Source organism: Etheostoma cragini, chromosome 3 (assembly GCF_013103735.1).
Source record: "Etheostoma cragini isolate CJK2018 chromosome 3, CSU_Ecrag_1.0, whole genome shotgun sequence".
Lineage (NCBI taxonomy): Eukaryota > Metazoa > Chordata > Actinopteri > Perciformes > Percidae > Etheostoma > Etheostoma cragini.
Window position 1 is genome coordinate 19,654,686 of NC_048409.1, and position 27,056 is coordinate 19,681,741.

General features: G+C 39.8%; 1 protein-coding gene across 13 annotated transcripts in view; it reads right to left on the reverse strand.

Annotated features, from left to right (window-relative positions):
• gramd1bb (GRAM domain containing 1Bb) overlaps window positions 1-24,171 on the reverse strand; it is a 77,401-nt gene extending 53,230 nt beyond the window's left edge. For 9 of the 13 annotated variants that reach the window (XM_034867345.1, XM_034867344.1, XM_034867342.1 and 6 more), the window contains exons 1-3: window positions 23,637-24,170; window positions 17,157-17,234; window positions 13,462-13,488 (exon numbers count right to left, since the gene is read on the reverse strand). In XM_034867345.1, coding sequence (XP_034723236.1) covers window positions 13,462-13,488; window positions 17,157-17,234; window positions 23,637-24,046 — 515 coding nt within the window. In that variant the 5' untranslated portion in view covers window positions 24,047-24,170. Of the gene's footprint in view, window positions 1-1,416; window positions 1,461-7,988; window positions 8,520-13,014; window positions 13,036-13,461; window positions 13,489-17,156; window positions 17,235-23,636 lie in introns of those variants that run through there. The other 4 variants (XM_034867355.1, XM_034867356.1, XM_034867338.1 and 1 more) reach the window with 3 other exon arrangements.
• Window positions 24,172-27,056: the final 2,885 nt, after the last annotated feature.

The window sequence follows — 27,056 nt, forward strand, 5'->3', positions numbered from 1 at the left end:
GGCCACGCCAGAACCTTGATATGCTTCTTACAGAGCCACTCCTTGGTTCTCCTGGCTGTGTGCTTTGGGTCATTGTCATGTTGGAAGACCCAGCCTTGACCCATCTTCAATGCTCTAACTGAGGGAAGGAGGTTGTTCCCCAAAATCTCGCATTACATGGCCCCGGTCATCCTCTCCTTAATACAGTGAAGTCGCCCTGTCCCATGTGCAGAAAAACACCACCAAAGCATGATGCTACCACCCCCACCCTTCACAGTAAGGATGTTGTTCTTAAGATGGTACTCATCATTCTTCTTCCTCCAAACACGGTTAGTGGAATAATGACCAAAAAGTTCTATTTTGGTCTCATCTGACCACATGACTTTCTCCGATGACTCCTCTGGATCATCCAAATGGTCATTGGCAAACTTAAGACGGGCCTTGACATGTGCTGGTTTAAGCAGGGGAACCTTCCGTTCCATGCATGATTTCAAACCATTACGTCTTAGTGTATTACCAACAGTAACCTTGGAAACAGGGGTCCCAGGTCTTTTCAGGTCATTGACCAGCTCCTCCCGTGTAGTTCTAGGCTGATTTCTCACCTTTCTTAGGATCATTGAGACCCCATGAGATCAGATCTTGCATAGAGCCCCAGTCCGAGGGAGATAGACATTCATGTTTAGCTTCTTCCATTTTCTAATGATTTCTCCAACAGTGGACCTTTTTTCACCAAGATGCTTGGCAATTTCCCCGTTGCCCTTTCCAGCCTTGTGGGGGTGTACAATTTTGTCTCTAGTGTCTTTGGACAGCTCTTTGGTCTTGGCCATGTTAGTAGTTGGATTCTTACTCATTGTATGGGGTGGACAGGTGTCTTTATGCAGCTAACTTCAAACAGGTGCATCTAATTTAGGATAATAAATGGAGTGGAGGTGGACATTTTGAAGGCAGACTAACAGGTCTTTGAGGGTTAGAATTGTAGCTGATAGGCCGGTGTTCAAATACTTATTTGCAGCTGTGTCATACAAATAGTTAAAAAATCATACATTGTGATTTCTGGATTTTTTTTTTTTTAGATTATGTCCCTCACAGTGGACATGCACCTAGGATGATAATTTCAGATCCCTCAAGGATTTCTAAGTGGGAGAACTTGCAAAATAGCCGGGTGTTCAAATACTTATTTTCCTCACTGTATCTATACATATATAAAGTATGCCACAATGAAACAGCTCCCTCAAATGGTGAGTGTGAGAATGACATTCTCAAATGTGACAAAATTACTTGACTTGAAGACTAAGAACATAAAAAAATGGGGGAGAATACACAGAGGTTGAAGAATGGTATAATGTGTTAGAACCTGTTATTTATATCTGGTTTAATGACATGACAATGGTAATGCTCATTTGTGGAGTGTCTTTTGCTTGTTGAGTTGTATCCTACCTTTGGGGTTTCCATATCAGTTTCTTCCACTTCTTTTGCTTGGCCTATCAGTGAGGGTAGAGAAGAGTGAATGAGAGGTTTTGGTGGATTATCTTTTCTTTTGCATGACGTGAGTTTCCTGTTTAGTTGATTCTAACTAAAAATGCACTGGTATTGATGCCTCATGTCTGCTACAGTACAAAGAAGTTACTAGGCTGAAAAACAAAATTAATAATGGAGTGTAGTCTTTTTTCTATCTATTATCTCTGGTCTTCACAAAAGGTAAGACACCTTTATTTTAGTTTCTTGTCAGTTCAGATAAGCTTTTTACTAGTAATAAAACAAAACACATTTGCTTTTAAGAGGACCAAAACATGCTTTCAGTCCTTTCAGTACGGTTATTTGGTGAGCGCTGGAGTTCAAAGGACAAGCCCTAACGTGGTACTAAATATGCACTGACTCTAAGTCTTAAGCAATAACTGTTTGAGACTAACATTTCACACAAAACAACATGTGCATTTGTGTTTATTTGTGTATGCACATACAAGAGAAAGCAATGTGTGCATAGTGCAGTCCTTTCACTCCAATCACTGCTGCCGCCAGTGACTCAATACAGAGCGCCCACATGTACCATGAATCACTGTGATCAGAGGCCCTCAACCACTCCTCCATCTATTTAATCAATTCATTTTTGTTGTGGCACCTGATAATACGTTTGCCTCTCCAGTCAGAGCAATTTCTTCCCACTCATTTACCCCTGACTGAGCTTCCCAGCATCTATTGAGAAATTTCTTTCGGCTGTGCAACACCTTCTACAGATGTCAGTGAGGTAATCTAGTTTAACATTTTCTCACTAAGTGAAATGGATTTACTGAAGAATTTCCTGAGATTAAACCCACGAGCATTTACATTTACGCCAAATGCCGTGTTTAAATGCAGTGCCAAAACACTTCAATACCCTTCAATAAGCTGAAAGTGGATGTTTAAATTGACTCTGGTTGCTTTGTTCTCTTGCAAATGTAGGATGCAGAGGAACAGAAGATGCCCTAAGTAAGAATTACCATGGCCCTTTTGGAACAGCTAGAGGGGAAATCAATCACGTCTGCTAGGGTGGAAGGCAATTCAGAGGAGACGAATTACAGATTCCACCACTTGATTTATGAAACCAGAAAAAACAGACCTTCCATTAAAGACGGATATGTTTCAGAAAGGCAATCTGGCACAACGAATTGAATTTGACAGTTAAGGTCTTTGGAGTTGAGTGTTAAGATGAACTGAACTGAAAGAATAAACGTTGATAACTTGTTGGTTATGATAATTAAAAATAAATTACACTAACATTTTTAATTAAAACAAATCAATATAGGTTTTTTTAAGCAACACATAAATTGCGTTTGTTAGTATTACAACGCTGACAATATCGATGATGTCACTGGCTTGGTAGGACCTGCGAAGGTATATAGGCAACGGCTGCAGCATATATACACAGGAAAATTAGTAATTTTATTGGCAAAGTTTACGCATTTCAGCCTGTGACCATTAGATTAGATTAGATTCTGTGATTTAGTTAGGGGCTAGTAAAAGTGCTGCCAACGTAGTTAGTTGCTAGCCCTTTGCCTAGGTTGGATCGTTTGGTATCTAGCTTGGTGTTGTGTCTCAATTTCAAGTAATGCAAAGTGTGTCAGTCTCAGTTTTGGTAAACATTATAAAGCCTATACGTTTGGCTTTATTTTTGTAAGTGAATATGTTTGTGTTTTGTGTATGTGACAATAACGTTACATCCAGCCCTTTGCCTAGTAGACTTGATAGTATGCTGCATTACAGGTAAACATAAATACCTCTCTGTCCTCTGCCTGCCGTGAGCATTTCAGCACCCTGACTGCGACAGGTAGCATCGGTGGTGTTACTTGCTGGTGGCGGTCTGCCCTGTACTGGAGCCTGAAGGCCTCAGGTTTCAGTCTGTTGGACTTAACCCTCACCAGTGACGCTGTTTTATCAAAAGCACAGCTCTCTAAATCGTCTGACGCTAAAAAATGCCCACTACAGACTCTAAAACCAGGGGCTGTCGGATGGCTAGCCAGTGTTAAGGCAGCTAGCCAGTAGTTGAGGACTGTTTTTTCCTTGTCAAAGGTAGCCTGTTGAAATGTGTCGTAACCCCAGCTGCGTTAACCCTATACAGTTCATTACTGCAGCCAGGGACATTACAGTATGGTTTCTGTTTCCTCAGCCATGCCCACTAGCCTGAGACTCTTTGTATGCTGTTGCTAATACTGCGCTGCTAGTGTTAGTTAGCCACGGAGTAGCTTACCATGCCACTGACATAGTAGATTCTGGAATTCCAACATGGCAGCGGCCGTGTAACAACAACAACAACAACAACACTTTCAACTTACCATTTTATCCCTTTTAACAAATTCCCCCATTTTAATAATTTTACCAATGAGAAGAAATAAAATACATATGTTATATCATCCCTATTCAAATTCAAGTTCAGTTCATCTTTAATCCTCAACAGCTCATTAGAGCCAAGTGGACCTTTGGTGTTCGGTATAGAAAAATTGCGTTTATTATTTTTACACAACAGATGGCTCTCCACCTACAACATACTGTAAATACATTTTATCCCTGTGGACAAGAGTGCTTATTTGCAGAAAAATGCATTGAATGTTGGCCTGCTGGGGCAAGATATAGACATTTAGCGTGATCAGCGAGCTTGATCTGCTGATGAACATATGTGAATTACCCTGTGATTAGTAAGCAGTAAAGTCCTGCTGGATGCAGATGGATGCAGTAGGAGCTGGGTATACATTATGGCTGGTGCTAGCTTGCTCCAGAGTACTGTCTCCTCATCCTTGCCCACATAGTGTAAGTGCCCCAATTTACTACTTTGAGTAGTACAATTTTTTTAATGGACTCCAGCTTCATTATCTCCCAGATCTCAAATCCCGCATACAACCAATAATCCATTAATATAGTACATATTAAAATAAGTGAGCTTAATGACAAATGGATTGGTATCAATTTCAGTTCCAACTATGGACAGATAGGGACACACTCATCTCTAAATGACAAAGACAGGTCCATATTTAGTTTACTTCATTCCATTAAATGGCACATGTACATGGCATATTTGCTTGTGTAACTCTATAGTGAGGCATTTGGCTAGCATGAAAACAGGGCCTTTCACCAAAGTAGTAAGTGGGTGTGCCAGTGGGGTATTTTAATGAATGAGGGACGGCAACAGCTGGCCCAATATACACGCTGTGATGTGATATGATAATGACTCAGGTTCAGATTGGTGAAAATCTTTTGTAGACCATATATGTATTGGAAATTGAGAATTAGCTAGCATATTTTTGTCAAAGCCCGGTCCACATCCGACACGCATTAAGATATTTATTTCCGAGCCCAACACAGTTAACATCAAATTTTTTTCCTCATACTAATGACACATGTACGTTTGTATGTGTGGAAAACCTGCTTTTATTAGGCAACTGTAGAATTTGGAAATGTCAACAGATGAGCGCATCAGCTTCCACGGGGCAACAAGCGCACGTTAATAAGCTGTTTAATTTAAAATGTTCAATGTGCTAACCATCCCTGATTGCTTTGTTTCCTGACTGTTTCTGGAGAGCAGATGAATGAACTTGGCTTTCAGTCTGGGGTTTACTTTGGACACCGTACACGCTGTGTACAAAACGTGAACTTATTCCACCAACTCTGCTTCAGTTGCAAATACGTGTCTGCTTTCTCTATCTCTCTGCTGCCTACTTTCCACACACATAGTAGACCCACACACACTGAGCTCTCTAAAAGGAGCTCCAGCATTATTTGTTGTTTTACCACGCTGATAGGACCAAGCCCGACTTAAACGCAAACATCATTTGTAAATATCTGACTGAACCCGGCCCGGCCCCTCAGGTACCGTTGGGCAGGGCCATCCCAGAAAAAAAAGGAAGTTAAATGAAGAACAACTAAAAACTAAAAGGGAAAGGGGACAGCATCGCCGAATTGGCCCTGATGTGCTTGTACGTCAGTAGCCGATATTAAATGACATGCCCTTCCATTAAGCGCAGATGTTTTAATCCTTTTATGTCCGTGTTGTGTTGGCATACTATTTTCTTTTCCCTTGTCCCGTGTACTTGTATAAAGTGTCTGTGGGTTTCATGAAATGCGCTATATTAATTGAGTTACTTTTACGTTAGTTGCAACAACAAGCTCTTAATGCTTTGGCTCGTAACACAGTGACAGTGATACCCGGTTTAGCTCACAATGCATCTAAAGTAGGCTAAGTTACCGTATGCAACACTTGAAATACAACGATGCATCTGTAACGTATTCTTTTGTTGTAACAGAACGATTTTCTGTCTGAGCAAAAAACTCATAGCAACTATATGACCTCCTGGTAACGTTAACTCAGTAATATACAGTAGGCGATGAATCAATGTAAAAAAATATTACCCATTTTTTAGCCATGTGTTTTTCTCAATGACCAGCATTACAGGAAATACTACCAGAGTAAAGTTAATTTTCTGACATGGTACAGTTTTTGTACGGCCAACCACAATGGTGTATCACATCAAAGCTCAGAGCAGTGGAGCAGATCACATCAGGAACTAGTGATGGAAAGATTGGAGACAGTATTTTTTTTATAATACACAATGGTGTACATTTTTAGCTTGGAGAGTGTGGTGGTGGGGGGCCGTGGTTTTAAAAGAAACATCTAGTTTAAGAAAAGGTTTGGGATAGCCTGATCTGAAAAAATATTAAAATAATTACATACAATGTCATATTGTACCACTTCTTCTTTGCAGATTTGTCAATGGGCAAGTGTTTCTACTGTGTTTAACAACATACTGTCAACACTGCAAATAATTTAAATAAACCAGCCACAAGTATTTGGGTCTGAAATGTAAAATGAAATGTAAAAATTGACTTAAATACAGAGATAAGCATGTTCAGAGTTAGATATAAATTGTGTCTTACTGTATAAATTCAAAAGAATTGTATGTAAAGCTATTTTTTTACGCCTGTAAATCATTTTTGTTTTATCCTTTTTGTTTCTGGAGTGTAGTTTTAATTATTAAGATTGTACACATAGGATAGGCACATAAAAGCTTGCCGGAGCTTTTTTAGTTCTGTGTACTCGATTGCATATTGAACATGTCATTATACTTGTTGTATTGTGTAGGACTGACTAAATGCAATACTACTACTACTGAAAGGCATGACACTATTTGTATCACCACTTTACAGAAGATGTGGAGCGGGCCCATTTTATAGAAGAAATCTGACACAGACTCTTCAGCCAGTGATCACTTTTTTTCTGTTAAAGCAAATTAGCTTTTAGTCTCATAATAGAAATAATGAATCAAAGTGTGCTTGAGCTACTAGCACTTTTGCTACTTAATGACTATCATTCAGGATTCTTGTAAGGGTTGCAGAGATAGTTATGTGAGGGTAACGTAGTAATACCAGCCAGGAGTATTTATCACAAAGTAGTAACCTAAAGCAGCACTAGGGTTGCCCTGTATCCCCATGGACAGGCACAGTAAATCTAACCAAATTGCCCCTAATGGACCTGGGGAGCAGAGATCACAGCAGAGATTTAAGAGGCCTTGAAGCCAGCTGGAAAATCCCTTCTACTCAAATGTTCGTGTGTGTGTGTGTGTGTGTGTGTGTGTGTGAGCTATGATGCAGAAACATGGACATAGGGTGATTTGTCTCACCACGCCCCTGCATTCATCAGGTTAACGTAATATATGTATAATTTTTGACACATTTCTCCTATTTGAACCTAGGAGCCTTTGCTGAAGAGAAAAAAAGAAAAAGCTGACAAAAGGAGAAAATGTTAACACCTGAGCCAGTTTGAAGCCCTGTCACACCTACAAGTATAAATGTATGGAATCCTTAACTGCAGTCATAGAGTCAAAGCTTTTTTATTGATTGGCAGTTCTTTTTTAAAGCACATTTGTATATAAAATAGATAAACATGCACCTTTATTATTCCTATGTTGTAAATGGATTGTTAAATTTCTTAAGCAAGTCAGAAAAATGTAATTGACATTTATAAGTCTGCTTTGAACAGAGCAAAAGCAGGTGCATTTTCACATCAAAGGTCAAACAGAAAAGGTTACAGCTGCAGAACTATAGCAGGGTTGTCTAGGCCATGCGATTCGGTCAGTGCACGTTAGCACTTAGTTAAATAGATAATCAGAGGGCGTTTTTCATACAATTATGGAGTATATAGTACATCATGGATTACAGACTAGTAGTATATTTGTAGTAGTATATGTGGAAATAGTAATAAAAATAACCTCTAATCATATAGTATTAGATAGAGAGATCTGTCACTTCAATGTTGAATATTTAAATCTTTTTGTAAATTTTGTTATTTTAGTACATCTCCAACATAAAAATACTATTTTAAAAATACAACACATTGTATTGTTTTTAAATATAAAAGGTTAATCATTGCGTACATTAAGTTTTATCCATTTTAAATGTCAGTTACTGAGCCGTTTGATCAAACTCAAGACTACAAAATAGAAAGTGCCACAGCTTAAAGAAAGGGAACAGAAATCAGACCTGACCTTATGTTTGTGCATGGTGAACAGGCAGACACCATCCTGGCCTCTCTCCTGGCTCTCATGGCCTCTCTTCAATCTCTGTCCCGCTGTTTCGTTGTCAGATTGTCACTTGTCCAGCATGCTTTGTCATCATCGCCAAGCCTTATAACATCCCCCTTGTCCTCCTCTCTTACGCAGCACATCCAAAATCAGTCAGAGGAAAAATAATGTCACCAGTTCAGAAACTGAAAGTTGCAACCAGAAGTGATACAGACAACACTTGTTAAGCTAATCTGCCTGTTCAGAAGCTGCAGGATGTCCAGACTGACTGGATGCCGCTACCCCGATTCAAATACATCTAAACCAGTGTTCTCCTCCTTGGTCACACTTCCTCACAGCTATATCAAACCACTGTCTTTCCTCCGTTATAGATCGTAAACACAGTGACTTTCAATTTTCTGTCCAGGTTGTTTGTAGTCTTGCTTCCTACCGCATCACCTCACATCTGCTTTGCTGAGCCATGGATGAGCAGTTGTACAAGGGAGGATGGGTCAATGATGCGAGCACTCTGATTGGCTGGCTGGCAATGGTGTGTGTGTGGGAAGGTCCCTTTGGTAGGCTCAGTGCGAACGGCTTTGCTCGATAAGGGTGGTCCTCTACCTCCTTTCCTCCTCTCCCTGTTTTATCAGCCTCCCTCCCCTGCTTTGCTCTCCTTCACGTTCTCTGTCTCCTCTCTTCCTTCTCTGTCTCTGCTGCAAGCTACAGGCATGCATTCATGGTCTTCGACCAAAGCATCGAACAGTCTTTGTGATGAGCAAAATCATTGATGCACGCGTTACCGCACTCATGAATATGGAGAAGGGAAAGCACTACGCCACAAATTCATAGCATCTTGCAGACTTAACTGCCTGGCAAAGCCCATGACCCAGATTTACCAAAAACACACTTACATCATTGTCAGCATCATAATAACCATTTGAATGTACTGATATGATCTTGTGTGTAACTGGAGCAGGACAGGTGTGAAACTAGATGCATCATTAGGGAGATTGCCCAGATGAATCATGATCTAACAAATCTAGATTAAGATTGGACAGAAAACAAAAACACTATAGATGTATATAGATGTTTATGTATATCAGCCTAATAGAGGAAAACGAATGAAGATGATAAGATGAAAAGATTAGCGCAGAAACTACAACTAAAGTAACCTGGAAATCACAAAAAACAAGAAAAATAAATATACTATTGCATAAAATGTACTAGATTAGAATATGATGAGGACAGTTTAGGACAGTTTTTTTTATTTCAGACTGCATTGGATATTAATGTAATTATAAATCGGAGAACTCTGTATGTATGTGTTTATGTTCATCTGTGTGTGTGTGTGTGTGTGTGTGTGTGTGTGTGCTTGTGCGTGTGTGTGTCCATTATCTTTCAAATATCTCATGAACCGTTTATCTGATCTACTTCACACTTGGTTTCATGGGTATGAACTTGGCATTTGGAATTTGGAGCAGTTTGGACAGCGTTAGATATTAGATATTAATAAACTGTGAAGAAAACTAAACAATAAATGCACAATAAAGGTTGAGGTAAGAAGGTCAAGAAAAAAGTTAAAATAATACATTTTGCATGCCCTCATATATGACGATGACATTCAAGCTGGTGTAATATAATAACTAGTGATTAAGTTACAAAATATACTTTGTACAACCTCTTCTAAAGGTCTGCATGCCCTGAACCCCTCTACACTTCTGATACGGGACCATACGTGACACACACTACTGCTTGAAAAGACTGACTGGTCACTGCTCAACTTTATGGCTGTTGTAACGAGGGAACACTTAATACATCCATTGGATTGTGGAATTCAGAGGCCCGATTTAACTTCGATTCAACATACAACCATATTTCAGCTATTAGTGAGAGCAAGAACGGCAGGCGAGTGAGTGAGTGAAGGAGGAGGGTGACCGCCGCTGAGCGGTGTCAGAGTTAGCTTTTCAGCTGTGTGAGGGAAAAGCGATAAGAGAGAGATAGCAAAGACGATGTAAAAGGGAGTTAACTGTAAACTAGTCCCGCTTTGCCAGACCATCCACATGCTGCCCAGCGGAGGAGGGGCTGGCTAGTCCATTCAGGGACTGAGAGACAAACATGCTCTGGTTTGTTGGCATTTTTTTGAACCAATCACAATCGCCATGGGCAGCGCTAAGTTCCGCATGAAGCAGCCCCAGAGCAATCCCAGAAGTGGAACGTTAAAAGGTATAGACTAACAGTAAACACCTAGCTTCTTAAGACACGGTGGCTTCATCTGTTGTACATACTGTCATTAAAGTGAAGGGTGGAGACTGCAGAGCAAACAGAGTGTCACGCACATAGTACACCTTTTTGTTTACTCAAATCACACATATTTTGCAGTTATGCAATCGCACAGCGACATCGTGATTGTAATTAGAATACTTGTGCAGCCCTACTAGATATAGATATATCTATTCATCGTATTAAGTTGCTGTGAGCTGTAAATTCACCATTTCTAAAGAAACGGCAGAACATAACGTCATCTCGGAGTTGACCGGGCAAAGGCCAAGGAAACTTTATTAACACCCAAAGGTAGATTTGGTTTACAGTGGGTGTTGAGTGAGTCAGCCTCCAAGAAGAGCTCTCTTCCTCCGTCTCACTCACACTTACCTTTGGTCCGGTTTAGTGAGCTACTAACTTATAACACTAAAAACATTACCGTGACAAAATACCCTTGCAAATCAAATCCATACTTCAACGTGAACCGTCAAGCCACTATGCCTGTGTTGTAATGAACACCTTTGCTGAAATGGTAAATTCAATAACAATTCTTAATGACGAGATGAGATAGATTTGCAGTCATTAAACACGGACTTTGGCAATATCATCATGCAACATCGCTGACAAAAAAGACAACACTAAAATGTAGTTAAACAAAAACTCGATATTTCCATCGCCTTCCACCTTGAGCCTCTGCCGCCATGAGTCCATAAGGCAAATGTCTGTGATTACTCCACATTTTAATTGTGATATTTTGTGAGTGAAATCTGAATCTGCAACGTTCCGTGTCAGGTACATGTAGTAGTAGCCTACAATGTTTTCTTATGAAATTGAAGTACACAGTAAGTCAGTAGTAGGCTATGGGGTTGCATATAAAGTGCTTTTGGGTCTTTCTGTAAGTAATTTTGGGGTACAATAGTTCTGTAGAAAGCTACAAGCAGCAATTTCACAGGCCAAGCAAGAACGGGCAGTGTATTAGTGAAATACAATTCTATCTATCTATCCATCTATCTATCTATCTATCAATCCGGGCCTAGCTTGAGTGAATTAAGCTTGACTGTACTAATTGATTTTTGAAAGTCATCCAGAACTCGGAAACTCGTCTAGCGCGTCTTTTTGTGAGTATCATTTTTCACTTTGCTTTTCTGAGGCTCCTGCGTGAAGAGTAAGATCACATTATGCTGACTTCCATCACTGAAAGCTAATGTCTCAAACCACAGACGATGATCAATAATCCGGCAATTGAGACAGCGGAAGAGCAACGCGGACATTGGAACAAGACAGAAAATGCAGAAAGTACAATGCAGGACTGTTTAGGAGAATCTCAGCAGCAGTACACAGCATGATAGTCATTATAATGACAAGATCAGATACTGTCACATTATTAAACTCAGCAGCAACTTATTTTATCAGCCATAGAATACATCCGAGCTTCTGTCTGCCATGCAGGCACACAACTGACTCCAACTCTTATTTTAAACATGCAAACTGCAGAGTTTCCAAATGCACTTCCATCCTGCCCACTTTCTCCAGCCAGAGGGCTTTTTGCATGCATTATTTACAGTTAGCCTTGTAACAAACTAAGTATTGATTTTGGGCAGTTTGTGTGACTCATATCTACTTAAGACATTCCTTAAAGGAGTTTGCTACTGTAAAAAATGCATTTTTCTTTGTATTTCCCCGATGCATAGGCCTGGGCGGGGTGTCAACTTGGGGCTTAGCGTTAGGGTTATACACTTGCAGAAACCTTACATTTGAAAACAGCCTTTTAGTGTGACTCTTTGCACAGTTAAGGTCAAACATCTATTTGAAGTTATGAAAAACAAAAACACATCTTTGAGTGGACGGCCACTTCAAACTGTACTTGATATGTAAGTAATGACAACATTCTCAATACTCAGAAACAAAAGGAAACGTCACTTATCTTCTCTTCAGTCCATCTGCAAAATCATACATATATTTTTCTGACCACTTCAACTGGAGACAAACAACTGGAATTCAAACAAAGGTGTCCCCTAAATTTTCATTGAAATGCACAACTACTTGCTTGAAATGTGGTGTACACAACAACACAAATCAACCATCTCTTGGTTGTGTGTTGGACTACAGAGACTCCTAGAGGTTTAAACCTGTCCAGGCCTCAGTCACCCAACTTGCATAGCTGACCACTCAAAGCAGACCAAACACACACATACCTGAGCTCACACACACAAAAATGCACCAAAATAACAGTGTCCACTCAGCTCAGGAAACGTGCCACACAAACAGCGCATCTCCTGACTGACTACACGGATACAGTGATACTCTACCATTAAACACACACATAACCACCAAAAACCAAAGAGCTTTCACAGTTCATAGCAAGCCGTGAATATCACTTCTTAGAACTACAATTTATCTTAGATAATGCACACAGTCAGTCAGCGCTGAGTTACCAACAAACATTATTTGGGAAAAATGGCACTCATGTACACGTGAATTAAAAAAAAAAAAAAAACATACTATATGTAGGTATCATCAGAGAAACTAACTTATTTTATAAAAGAAAATCTACAATATACTGTACCAGTTGAATAGGAGAATAGTTCAAGAAGCATTTAAAACTCAGCATCAAAAAACTTTCAGTGATAATAAATCAATGCACATTTGAGTTATCCTTCTCCAGGAGGAATGGCTCTTCATAAAATCCCTCATTCCAACATTTCTCCTGTAGTGAACCACAAGACTAAAAACATCATTACCTATCGCTCACCTTTTCAGCTTGTGCCTTGAACCTCTTTGCTTAAGGACTGGCACAGTGTATTTTATGATGGCAAAGCCTTCTAACCCTGTAGAATAGAGTGTCTGTGCCAACAGTGTGTGTCCACAGTGCTGACATGCCACCGGCTGGCAAGCTAAAAAACTAAAAGCTCCACAATAGTGTCCAACTCACAAAGCCCTGTTTGTGTCTGGTGTTGTTTGTCCAATAAAAGCAAACAATGGCATTCCATGGCTTGCAACTGTATTCAGTGCAGGCCTTTCTAAATGTAAAGCGCATTCAGACACCTTGGTTGGTGGACAAGGCTGTGAATCTGTGTCACATGCAGGGTGGGAGGGATGGGGTAAATGGGCTGAGCTAGGCCAGTCCCACTGTATCTCGGCTCCATGAGCCCAGCAGCATACGTGCATGCTCACAAAGGTAATCCAAAAGCACACTTACCTGATTTTGTCCGCTGCACTGTCAGACCTGCAGAGGGAAAAAAGAGGAGTCATGGGATACTGAATCCAATGTCACTGAAATAATTTCAGTTTTAATTATACATTTATATATTACTATTTTAAATACCATTAACAATTGCAATAATAACACAAGGTTTATAACACATAATATACGATTAAGTATTTATTTTTGCATTTACTGACACACTTTTTAGCATTTACCATTGTCACACATCAAGCATCCATTATTGGTATGATAAGTAAAGGTGTGTTTGATAACATTATACAACCTAGTGTTTATCATTCTGTAAACACTGACATAAGCACCTGAAGGATTCATACACATGTATTATCAGTTGATAAATTCTTTAAAATGCACTTTATAATTATAAATTAATACAAATATGTTGTCAAGGATTGAATAACCAGTTCATAACCCAGTTAAGGGTGCTTAAAAGGAGAAATTATTATCATATATAAATATCATTAATCAACTCATCTTGGATCAGAACTTCTGAGACAGGTCTGCTTACTGTTCCCAGAGCCAAAACTAAGCACAGAGAAGCAGCATTTAGCGTTTATGCACAGCAGCTACCATCTAGAACAAACTCTGAATGTTTAAAAAAAAGAGGACTATTTATCTATTCTTGCCTTGCTAATACCTGCTACAGTAAATAGTGTGGGTTACAGTATAGTGTCACTATACAGTAGTTGTACTCTGCGACGCACTGTTCACAGCGATGGCATGTCTCAGTGTGTAATCCTGATTCACAACTCACAACCATGTGCTGCGTCATCTTCAATGAGTCATATTACACTTAGCAGCAATGTCACACTGTATGTTACATAACCATATCTGCAGTTATAGTAGAGGAGTTGAACTTGGCAAAAGCCTGGGATGCAAATACATGGAAATTATAGCAAATGAGCAAACTTGTCCTCAAGTCATCATAATTTCATCAGTCATCCCTAAACAACAACAGATGCTCTGATAATTTTGCAGAAGCAGCTAAAACAATCATAGCGAGTGGTACATAATTAGCCGGCAGCCTGCTGTCACTTCACCAGAAAATGCAGCTGCATGTAGCACACGGAGCAACTGCAGCACACAAGACAAACACAAACAGATGCGGTGAGAGCAAAAAACAAGACTAATGGACATGGAGACGGGTAAGAGTTCTGGAGAGCCAGCGGTGCAGCCTCCAGGCAGAGATGCAGCTGTTTTTACCTGCAGAGGAGACATGACATTCCGTGCCCTCTAAAGCCGGCTACAGAACGCTGCTCTCCCTGCAGCCGCTGCAGACACCCCTCACTAGCTAACACCAGCACAGCAAAGAGAAGAGCAGCTGGAAATCCCATAGGTTTGACAGGTATCGTTCCTAACTCGAGCAAGTGCAGACACAGAGCAAGAAGAGTGCGCGGGAGGGAGAGCCAGAGAGAGACACAAGGAGAGGAGTGGAGGACGGAGAGAAAGAGTGGAGGTGTGGGGAGCGGTAGACGGAGCTGAAGGGAGCTAAGTGGGTGGATACTACGAGGCTAGACGAACAGGATTCTTACACATTTTCTGTTTTTATCAGATCATTCCTACACCATTTTCCAAATAAATGAATTAGCTATTCTGACAATATTAACACCTGTGTGATCACAAATTAGCCTCTTCCCTGTGCAGCTAGTAACTATTTAACCACACACGTTTTGCAGATGCTAATAAAGCTAACTGTGCATCACTAAAAGCCTGAAATTAGCCATAGTACCAGAAGAAACTTTGGTGTAGTCCTGTATTTATTTGCCTCGAGTTTTTTTTATAAGAAGGCTGTGGTTATATGACTTTAACCTTCCCAGCTTGTGCTACAGACCTAGAAATTGTTTCCAAGAGCTGAAATGTGTTACATTTGACTGACATTTAGTGAACAGGTCATCCTTAGTCCGACTCTGTTTACATTTATGTGCTGATCTAAATCTGACACTTGTGGAGAAAAATCAGATATTGCAATATTCTTGTCCTAATACCTTGATGTTGATTTTGTGACAATATTATACGGTTGACAATTGATGCTTTAACAAAATATCTTCACAACGAGATTTTAGATAAATAATCTCCGATAATGTAGAAATAATGACTATGTGGGTTAAGGTAAAAAATAACAGAAGAGCTAGAACAGTTAGGTAACACAGAAAATGTCATCACTTTACTGTAATGCATCCTTTAAAACCACAAAAAGACAACACTTAAGCCATTTCCAATACACAAAATCTCAGAGGATAGTTAGTCTCATTGTCACAATATAATTATACTATCAATATATTGTCCACCCCTACTTCAGACATTTAATATATTGTTTTAGTAAAAAAATTATTTAACTTTATTTAGGTGCCGGAGGTAGAATCTAATACCTGGGACCCTTTTGTTAGCTGCCAAACAACCGTCTTGATAGAAAACAAACCCAGAAGACAGAAAATAATCATTAGCCACCAACCCTGAAAAATAGGTTACACGACAAGCAAGACCCACCTTCAACTAGTTGACTCTTCATACTGTGTTTCATAACTGTATCTCAGGCCAAAAAGAAGAGGTAAAAAGTTCAGTAATGCAGATAGTTCTAAAGTAGTTTCCTGACACACACTTCCTTATCTCATAATAGGTAAGAAATCACGCACCAAGTTTCCTCCTGCCTGCAAGGCTTTACTTTAGGTATAAAATATGAAACTGCATATCACATCCCACGCCACCAGGTATACACACACACACACACACACACACACACACACACACACACACACACACACACACACACACACACACACACACACACACACACACACACACACACACACACACACACACACACACACACACACACACACACACACACCAGGTTCAATAACTGATTTAATGTCCAGACCTGTCACTTGTGCTCCTGTGACAACCGGAGCATATTCTAAGGTGATAAGGAGCTAATGATACTGCCTGTCGCTCAATGCAAACTCAGCTATGGGAAAGTAGAGACACCTATTACTGTACAAAGTCACAAATGGCTAGTCTTGCATGAATTTTAGAAAGGCAGATAACTGGAAAAAGGACAAAAAAGGCATTTTGCGCGAGTCAAGTGCGCAAACACCCTCTATGCTCTTCTCGTTAATGTCACTGACATTACTCCATTTGCACAGTTTAAGCCTCTTCCAAGAAGAATTATTTTAGCTAGTTCAAGGCTTGAATTTGTATTCTGAAGTAGGAAAAGTAGATAAATCAAAAAGCCACAATGAAACAGACAGAAACAAGTTATGTGCCTTTGTGCACCAGTATGAAGGAAGTGCCCCCTAGTGGAGAGTGCATGCAAAAGATAGACTGCTGTGACCATAGATTAAGTAACACATTGACATTTTGAGTTGATTATTGATCCCAGTAGCATTAATCTGCAAGTAACCTGGTAGACAAAATAGATTTTAATTATAATAAAATGCAGCTATACTGCAAAAAAAAAAGAGTGATTCAACAGTTTTAACATATACTGTATATCTTCAGCATTCAGTTTACTGAATGACTATAGTAAAATGTTTCCTGGATTTAGTCCTCCTTCATTAATTCATTTAGTTGTGACAATGTTATTATATTTAGGCATATCCCCCCCCACACACACACACAAACACCCACCCAACAAAAAAAAACACACACACGCACAAACACACACAGCTCACCTCTCCTCTCGGATAAATGGAGTCAAGAATCGAGTGTTGTCATCTTCATGGCTGCTTTGCTGGCTGCTTTGCTGGCTGCTGCAATGTCACATGAAAGAAGTGAGTGTGTCATTCATTCACACACACAGCATGCTTATATTAAACTGAAATTTGAAGGTGTATCTCCATTTCATCTCATGGTATTTAAGAAAAGGTTGTTGTAAGTAATCTCATGATTAAGGGTTATTAGTTACTATGTAAACTACCATGGTATATTTGCCCCTGCAAACAAGAAACACAAGGCAAAAACAAGAAGAAAAGGCAAGGCATATATAGACCCTATTGTGTAAAGTTGACAGCTAATCTTTGTCATTACATTCATTTTCTGTTTTTTTGCACTACATTGTGTAGGCCCCTGCAGGGTAAAAATATCACTTTCTGTCATACATCTCTTGCTGCTGGGTCCCACATCAGCTGTCCAAGATCCTGCAAATTAAGTACCAAATATATATGGCAACTTGGTCTGCCTGGATAAGACTCCTGTCCTGTGGATGCACATACCAAATGATAACACTAGAGGGGGCTATGTGACATGACCTGTGAAAAAGATAAAGCTCCTGATAATAAGGAAGAGTTACAGAGAGAAAATAACAAGCATGAGTAGTTAGAGATTTTGACTGACTTCCCTATTATAAGATTCTGCTGTCATTTGGTCCACACTGACATTTAAAGCTCTGTTGTGTAACTTTTTAAGTGGATTCTTAGAAAAAAAAAGAACTTTCTTTCACAAGTATGTGCTCCTTCATGTGTAATTACTTACGCAAAGAATCTGCCTTTCAGAATCATAGAGAATACATAAGTGTCACTGCCCAATGTAAGTTGAGTGCAAATTTGAGTTGTGCATGAAATGACTGCTAGCTTAGCTACAAGCTAGTAATCAAACACAACAAAGGCTGGAATGGCATTTTGAGCCAACGTTAGCGATCAAACAATCATAGAGAGTTAAAATGTTTTTGAGAGGATTCCCATCTTCTGTTATTGTTTGTAATTATAAGAGTTTATTATTTCATGGATTTCACAAATCTCAGTTTGACATTATGCCATAAACTGTTTAAATCTGAGCATGCGCAACTAAAATCTGCACTCGACTTACATTGGGGAGTGACAATAAGAACGACTCACGCGTATGTATCATAGACAGTTAAAGAAATGGACCAACAGATCCCGTTGTTCTGGACAAAGACCAGTGAAGGATGTTAGGAACACTTTTCAGGTGATATCTGAGCGTTACTGCGCAGCCTCCAACTGAGCTTGACGATGTAGATGTGACGTAAGCAACCTGTCTGAAAGTTTTATGTCTTCTGGTTGCGGTGCAAAGAAAAATCTCAATCATTTCCAATCAGCAGAGACGGAGAGCGTAGGTATACATGTAAGAAGATAACATAGGCACAGGCTATTTATTGCTAACTAAAATGCTGGTTACCTTAGTAATTCAACCTACCCAGCTAATGGAAGGCCAAACTGTCTGCAAGCTTCTCCTGACGATACGGTGATTTGTCGTCTATGTCACAGCAAGTTGCTTGTTTATGACACAATCCATAGCCTAGTTTTACAAAAATGTCTGCTAAGGAGCCATAACGTGAGATACAAGGTAATGGAACCTTTTATTCATTGTTGTATTTCTTTAGAAATAAAAAATGGACAAATAGAGTCTTTAAACGCTTCAGATGTAAAGTTATTCACTGTCGAAGTGGCGTCAAAATGAATGGCAGTCAACGGGATGCTAACTGCAGGTGATGGCTTCATAACATTAAAATGGCGCCATAGGAGCTACTCTTAGAGAGCGCCTCCATCTTTAAAATACGTTAGCCAAAAAGGGACATGCGTCCGCATTTCTCGCTCTTACACCCAGTGTACACGATCGCCAAGGATGGGGAAAAGAGAACTGAGCAACTGCCGGTAGATTTGAAAGCCGGTTGCAGCTGGAGCATCATTCCTATTCTCTAGGGCATGTAATAGAGTTGCCAAGGAAGTTAAAAACATAAATAAAATAACAACTGCAAAGCAACAAGAACAAAGTTCTTTTGCATCAATAATTGGAGTGGCTTTTCAAAGATAGAAAGAGCTTATATAGAGCAAGGGACACTGAAGTTGCCTGCTTTCTTCTCTAAAGGTAATTCTGCATATTTGTGTAAATTCTAAGTTTTATAGTTGCTTGGCTAACCTGGCATGGTTGTGCGTAACTCTAGAACAATGTCTAGGATACTTTTCATCTCGTACGTTGGTATGTAAAGACTTTAAACTGACACTGTATGTTGACATTACAGAGCCAATATCAATGGATTCATTCAGAAATTGACACCTTTTATTACAACATAGCCTACATTAGGTGAAACTTTTGTGTGTGTGTGTGTGGAATATCACTTGAGCTCAAGTCCCCCATGTCTCAGCTCATGTCCTGTCTGCAGCTGCTCTCTCAGAGGGGGGACATGTATGCCATGAATGCAGATGTGTTTGTTTGGGTTTATGCAAGTGTTTATATTTGTATAAATGTGTATATATGATATTATATATCCTTTTCCTTTTTGCATGTTCTTTTGAAATTAAGAACACAGGAAGTTTACCTGGCATGGGCCCCACTGAATTATTCATTGCTCAAACACAATTTGATGGAATATGCACTTTCAAATTGACAGCAAAGAGGTGCAACAACATAATGTCAATTTTATAGCCAGAGGTGCAAGACATTGCAAACCATCTACAGCAGGGATCTTCAACAGGGGGTCCTCTAAATCCCCACAGTTTACTGGCCTATCATCAAGGTAGTAACTAAGGCCAACCACAAATGTGTGCAACATGAGTGTTTAACATTAACATCATTTATAATATAAATTATAATTAAGTGTTAAACATGCATGAAGTTGCATATTAAATTGGGCGTACAATAAAGATGGAGCTATTAACATTTATTCAAATGGATAAAGGTAACTCATCTGGTTTGTTGTTTTCCTTAAACGCTTTGTCAGGTTGTGTGTCTGAAATATTTAAATGCTTGGATGAAATAGAAGCAGTGAAGCCTGGTGAAAGCTACTGCACCACCTCCTCAAAATAGCCCCGCTGTTATCAGCCTGCAGAACACCAGACTCCACTCTGTCTGCAAACTTCCACTGTTCCTAGAGGCACAATATCGCACACAAAATCTGACACACACAATCACATAATCTAACACACACACACACACAATCACATAATCTAACACACACACAGACACATAATCACAATCAGACACACACACAGACACACAATCACATAATCTAACACACACACACACATAATCACAATCTGACACACACACACAATCACATAATCTGACACACACACACAATCACATAATCTAACACACACACACACACCCACACACACTTCCTACTTTCAGATAGTGAGAAGCACCGTCAGAAGAGTGAATCGATCTGAAACATGTTTTAAAATTGTTTGTAGAGTTCCCTAAACACAAACCAGTAAAATACATTAAAAGGAAATATGTTTACGAATCGTAATAGTGTTGACAATGCAACTATGCAACAATTACCGCACCTTCAGAATGGGATTAGTAGTACTGTTTTGTCCGCATGATTGCACCTAAATTAGATTATAGGTGTAGCCTACTACCATTCCAGTTTTCACCGGTACAGTATTATAGGTTACTTGTGAATAACTACGAAATACATACACTATATTAGAGTTTACGCATTGAATCAAGCATCAATTTTTCTGACAACATTTCTCGCTATTTTACTGCAGCTGCTGTGATGCTTTTTTTAACAAAATGTTCAAACTCGCTGTATGTGTGCATGATTATTTCCGGCAATCACTTTGTTTGTGGTTGTTACCATGGTGAATCGTAGTATCATGGCTCCACTCATGCTGCCTTTTTATTGTGGTGGTGCATGCACTTAACTCTAAGTCAACCTACTCGGAGTTGATTAAACCAACTCAGATCAGCTGTTCTGGAACAGAAAAACTCAGTTGCCCATCTCAGGGTAAATCAACTCAGAGATCAAGGTTAGAGTTGCATAAACCTCTTTCCTGAAATGGAACCCTGCACTATTCTTTGTTCAGCATTGCTTTTTTTAATTTATAGATCTGGTAATGTAGCCTGCAGCTGCACAAGATTTCGTATGTCCCTGTTCATTCTGTTTCATACCATATTAGCTTATTTAGCATTTTGTGTTATGGCAAGCACTTTGAATTGATGAGGTCCTGTACAAATAAACCTACCTTGCATTGCTGCAGGTGCAGCTCATGTTAGAACAAGAGGAGCTGAATCTTATGAGAACATCCTCCTGTTAACGCACAGCGTGTTCACAGCCAACCATTCTGTACTCTGGCTGTAAAGCCTGAGCCAATGTGCATGCCTCTAGCCAGACACTGCTATTTTTATTGTTACAATGATGCTATTTTTGGAACAATCTTTCATTATATATTAGGCAGTCCAAAAACTGCCCTCAATGCAGCAATAATAAAGTTAATGTTGGCAAAGGTGCTGACTTGATTGAAAATATCTATGCGAATATGGGGTACAGCACACTGTTTCCTGAACATGACAAACCTATATCAATAATTGAGTTGTAAATAAATTTACATATAATTGAGTTAAGATAAACATTAAGATCTGGATTATTCAAGTCACTCCCACAGTGCTTTAAGCCTATAGATGTTTGGTATATACTACATGCAGCTAGTAATAAGTAGCAGATTGAGGAGGAGCCATGTCGTCTTAATGCCATAGCCTGACGTTAAGCTGAAGAACGCTTGTTAGAACAGTCCACATTACAGCCCGAGGGGGAGCCGGGCTGTACTGATGGCGCGCTGGATAATGAAGCATTTCACACACAGTGAGATTGTCGGGGTTATGCAATCATGCCTCTGGAGACTTGATGTTTTCCACTCACACAAAGATAACATATTGATGGAGTGAGTAACGAAGTTGTTCCTGTCCTGCCATCTGTTACCAGTGATAACTCTTAGGATACAGCAAAGAAATAACTACCAGCTATTCTATTTTTTTAAATAAAAGAACTGCACTTGTTAATACACTGTGGATATGACATTATGTCCCAAAAATTATAAAAAGGCCATGTCCAACGACTTGTGCCATGACTAATTTGAGTACAATGAAGCAAGCAGAAGGTGGGCGTGTTGTATGAATTTTGCTAATGGAAAATAAATGGTTCTGGTTGACTCAATTTTACCATGACTACAACGGTAATGGCTCTGAGCTCAGTGCATTATCTGACGGCACCAGGGAGTGCTCCAAACTCTCAGGTAAAATAAAATCATGACTTAGCTCATTGCAAAACATAAACTGGTCAAAAAATATTGTTACTTCAAAAAAAGTTTAAATCTTGTATTAGAACTGAGTTCTTTTGGTGTATTCAAAGTATCTTTGTGAGTCCTCCACATGAGTTAATTCATAGAACCACAAATAAAACTGATTTGGACAGTTTGCAATCTTTGTATATATTTTCTTAATTTGAAGGGACTGATGGACAGCATTGGTGTATGGTATAGTATAACCAGATACAAGTACACATTGCGGCTTTTCCTGATTTTAGTAACACTCAACTGAAAATGTTGCATACTTATTCTGAATACTTTTGGTCTTATATTTTTATAAACTACAACCCCTCAACACACTCATTTAACATGTTTAAAATAGGCAAGTAATTTTATTGAAATTACTGAAATACTTTAACTTTGAGGTTTGATTGATTTTCTGGACCCTATGCCCTTTCCTCTAGTGCCACCATCACATACTGTATCTCAGGTGTCAGTATACCTTATCTCAACCGTGCATCTGATTAGATGAACCCGGTTGATTTTGTAAGCCCTTTAACCTTTCCTCTAGTACTGCTGTCGCACCAACCTTTAGTTTTAGATAGCCCTAAAGTATCATGTGAGCCCTTTGTTTTTCACAGCCTCACAAGTGTAAATTTATGATCCCAGGAGTAAGAAGTCCGTTAGCGTTGGTGTCCATGTGTCTGCATTCTGGTCAATTCTTGGAGTTTAACAATCATTCCCATGAATTATCATTTTAGCAGTTCAAATTTATGAACTTTAGATTTTTGTAAGCTTAACCTGACTTCAGTTGTGCCCTCTAACCTTCACAAGGTGCTACTAAAAGAGCAAAGAGAGAAGACTCAGGATAACAAGAACGCAAAAATACTGAGAAAAGCATCTTACAAAATTAACACTGTAAAAACCTTGTATTGAACTGTGTGGACATTAAAAAGCTGTTGATCAATCATTAAACCCTGAAAGATTAATAGAGATCTCAAGCTACACAGAAGTGTAAATGTTTTAAAAGACCAGCTTTACTCTCTTTCAGTGATTGATACAACACATTAGTGCAGGTAGCCTTGAAGCAGCATGGAGGAATTAGGTAAGATGTGGGGAGAAGAGGGGAATGAGGACAGGTGAGTAGAGAGGGCCCATACCAACCTGCTCTCACTGACTTGCTCCTTCTTCTGTCGGACCTTCAGCCACTTCCTCAACAGAAAACGCTTTCGTCGTGGAGAGGCACTTGGCGTGGAGCAGCGCGACCAGGAAGAGGTGGCATCTTCATCGCTGGATGGTGTAATCTCAATGGAAGGCAGCTGGAGGTACTCCTTGGAGCCAGAGCGGGATTGGGCTGGGAGGTGGCCGCTGGTTAGTCGCCCCCTTTCTAGCTCCCTCTCGCTGGGCACATTCCTCATGCGCCGCATCTTAAAGCGTTTGCGTCGCAGCGTCGGGGTTGAAAAGCTGGATCGCACAGAGCCATCCGACACTGCGTTGGCTCCTCCGTCTGAGTATACTGGAGCATCGCTTGGGACACTCACCTGGAGCGAAGGGGGCCTAAGAGTGTCACTCATGGTCCTGACTAGCTTTCTAAAATAATAATACAACACCTACTTTTTTGAGATCCTTAGTTAAAAGATCTGCAAATGCTGCAGCTTGAAGGGCTATTACCTGCAGAAAAGTTGAGCTATGAGCAGATGAGGCACCTTACAGATCTGTGGCATTCCTTGGAGGACCTCTCACAGACCCCTCAGGTCTGCTTGATTATTTTAAAGCCCACTCTGTGTGCCAGCCAATGGATTGAAAGACTGGCTGAGAAGTCCTGATAACAGATATCTTGGGCCTGACTAAGTCCTTCTGCTGCTCCTCAGCTGTTGGTTGATATGTATCAGCTTGGTGGCTGGCTGACAGACTGTGAAGAGCGGTCTAGTGGCAGTAAACTCAGGCTGGAGAGGAGAGGGCTGGATAAGATAACAAAGGCGGCTTCTGTTCTGAGAGCAACAGATGAAACATGTATAAGGTCTGTCAGGGAGTGTAACACAACTCCTTTGCTGGTCCTCCCCAGGCACCGGCAGGCCAACACACACACACACACACACACACACACACACACACACACACACACACACACACACACACACACACACACAGCTACTGTTGAAGCTGCCAAAGCTGTTACCTCAGCTGATGCTGCTACAGTAGTGCAAAAGAGTAAGGCACCAACTGTTAGCCCTTGATTATTGATGCAGATATTGTGTAAAGGCTGGGAGGTTATTTGTTGTCACTTTGTGCTCGTTTTAAAGTTGCTGCAGCAGAGGAAGTCACCGTCAGTCCGGATTGTGCCCATGCTGGAGGGTAAGGTCCGTCTTGTGCCCCAGTGTGTCGCCGTCTTCAAGCAGTTACTGCCTACAGGTTAGAGGGAGGTGATAGGACTGCAAGGCTGAGGGTGATGATGACCAAGATAAGCAGCCACACTTTAAACACATAAACAAACACACACATGCAGGCACATCATTTAAAAAGGCAGGCATAGTGTACAGGAACACATACAATCAGATACCGTGATGACTAGTCACATGAAACAGGCAGCACTAGTGATTACATTCACAAACACACTCACACTTTATCAAATTCTGATCTACTCAACATACAGTGCCTACTCACCACCATGCACCAGCCCGAGTGTGTCACTCCCTAACACCTTTCTTCCCTAATAACTTCCCTAAGTGTATCACAGACCTTTAAACATTATGTCAATTTCCACAAACAGTGGTGGCCAACTGCTTTATAGGTTAAACGGCATCCGCAAACATTATAAGAGTACACCACAGTGAGGCGTTTGCTCACAAAGGAGAACACTAAAGAACCTTCCACCCAAATGTTAAACCTTGACTAAGGAGCAATTGTGCTAACTGCCTATTTAATGAGAAACCCTTGAGAATTGCAGAAGGCAGGCCAATACAAAACCTGTCAGTTTTGCAGGTGCAACTGCCAAGCAAACAGAACAAAAATAAAAGAAATTGAGAGAAAACCGTCACAAAAGGAAACACACAGAGTTGAATGGGAAAAACAAAGTCAATAGTCAACACCACTGTCTCCATTCTTCTTCTAAGATACGCTGTTAGAATTATGGAATTATCGCTCGCTTTACACATATGGCTTTCTCAGCTGGTCATCTATGAGGTGAGAAACAAATAGCAGGGGTAACGGGTATGTGCCTGCTGAGATAGAACAGAGAGCACGCACTGTTTGCACAGAAATATTATACAACCTAAGAGTACCACCCACTACCACTACTACTACTACTACTACTAATATTATATTATATTATATTAATTATTATATTATATTATTATTATATAATTATTATTTCCCAATTAAATACATTAAACATATAGAGTGAAAAATATTTATACACAGCTTATTTAAGATAAGTTTTTAAATCTGGCCAAAAGGTTTAGCCAGAATGTTCCAGTGCCAAGAACCTTTTCAGAATATAGAACACATTTGCTGTCTAGATTGACAACATCAGAAATGTGAAAGGGGCTAATTTGTAACTGCTTTGGAATCGGAACAAACGCTGTCTCTATTGTAAATCTAAGCTCTGACTCAGAGAGGAAAAATACAGTGCAATAAGTTAGCCTAGAGGCAGTGAAAGCATGAAAAAGCCAAGTGAGGATAGGCCTGATCTTACAGTTGATCCAAGAGACTTAACAGAAGCAGGATTTGACAACTGCACTACAGACGATACTATAAGGCCAAGACAAAAAAAAAAAAGAGTCCAGAGTTTCTGGCAGAAGGTTTTAAAGGAACAACTAAGCAGCTAAAGGGATTATAAAACTCATATCTTGCATCCTGAACCTTGAACATTAAGGACTGCTGAACTATAATGCAGACAAGAATGACGAAGAAGAATAAATACATTTTGAGTGTAAGTGAGTAACCTATGACTGACATCCACAGACACAACTATCATAGCAAAGCAATGTAATGTTCTAATAAATATTGTGCCCTTTAGTTAGAACATAAATGCAGAATAAGACTTAAGTTGGCACCATAAGTCATTCTAGCAGAATTTAAATACTTTTTTTTAAGTACACTAAAACATTTCCATTTTTAAAATCAGGATGTTAACCATTTAAACCATGTAACACCGGCACATTGCATCAGTTTGTTCATCAGTGTAGCCTGACCGGTTGTGTCAAAGGCTGCAAGTAGGTCAGCAAGCACAAACACTGAGCACTGACCGCAATCTGCAGCTATCAAAATATCAATGGAGATAATGAAAGAAGCACGACTGAGACTGCTTTGCCAAGAATGACTAACTTTTTCAATAACTTTGTCAAATAAAAGTCATTTGGAGATAGCCGTATGTCTTTCCCCAGTAAATACCAGGTACTGAACTAGAATTAGCCATGAGGTGCAGATCGTTCTCTTTTCTCATTTTGAGGCACTATAGATGTGAATTCAAACACTGCTGTCTGTGTAATAGAGATAGCAAGCCAAATATTAAGGGCTCCCTTTGGATTTTAGCACAAATTCATTCACAAATATTTGACTCGAAGCAATTGGACTACTTAAAAG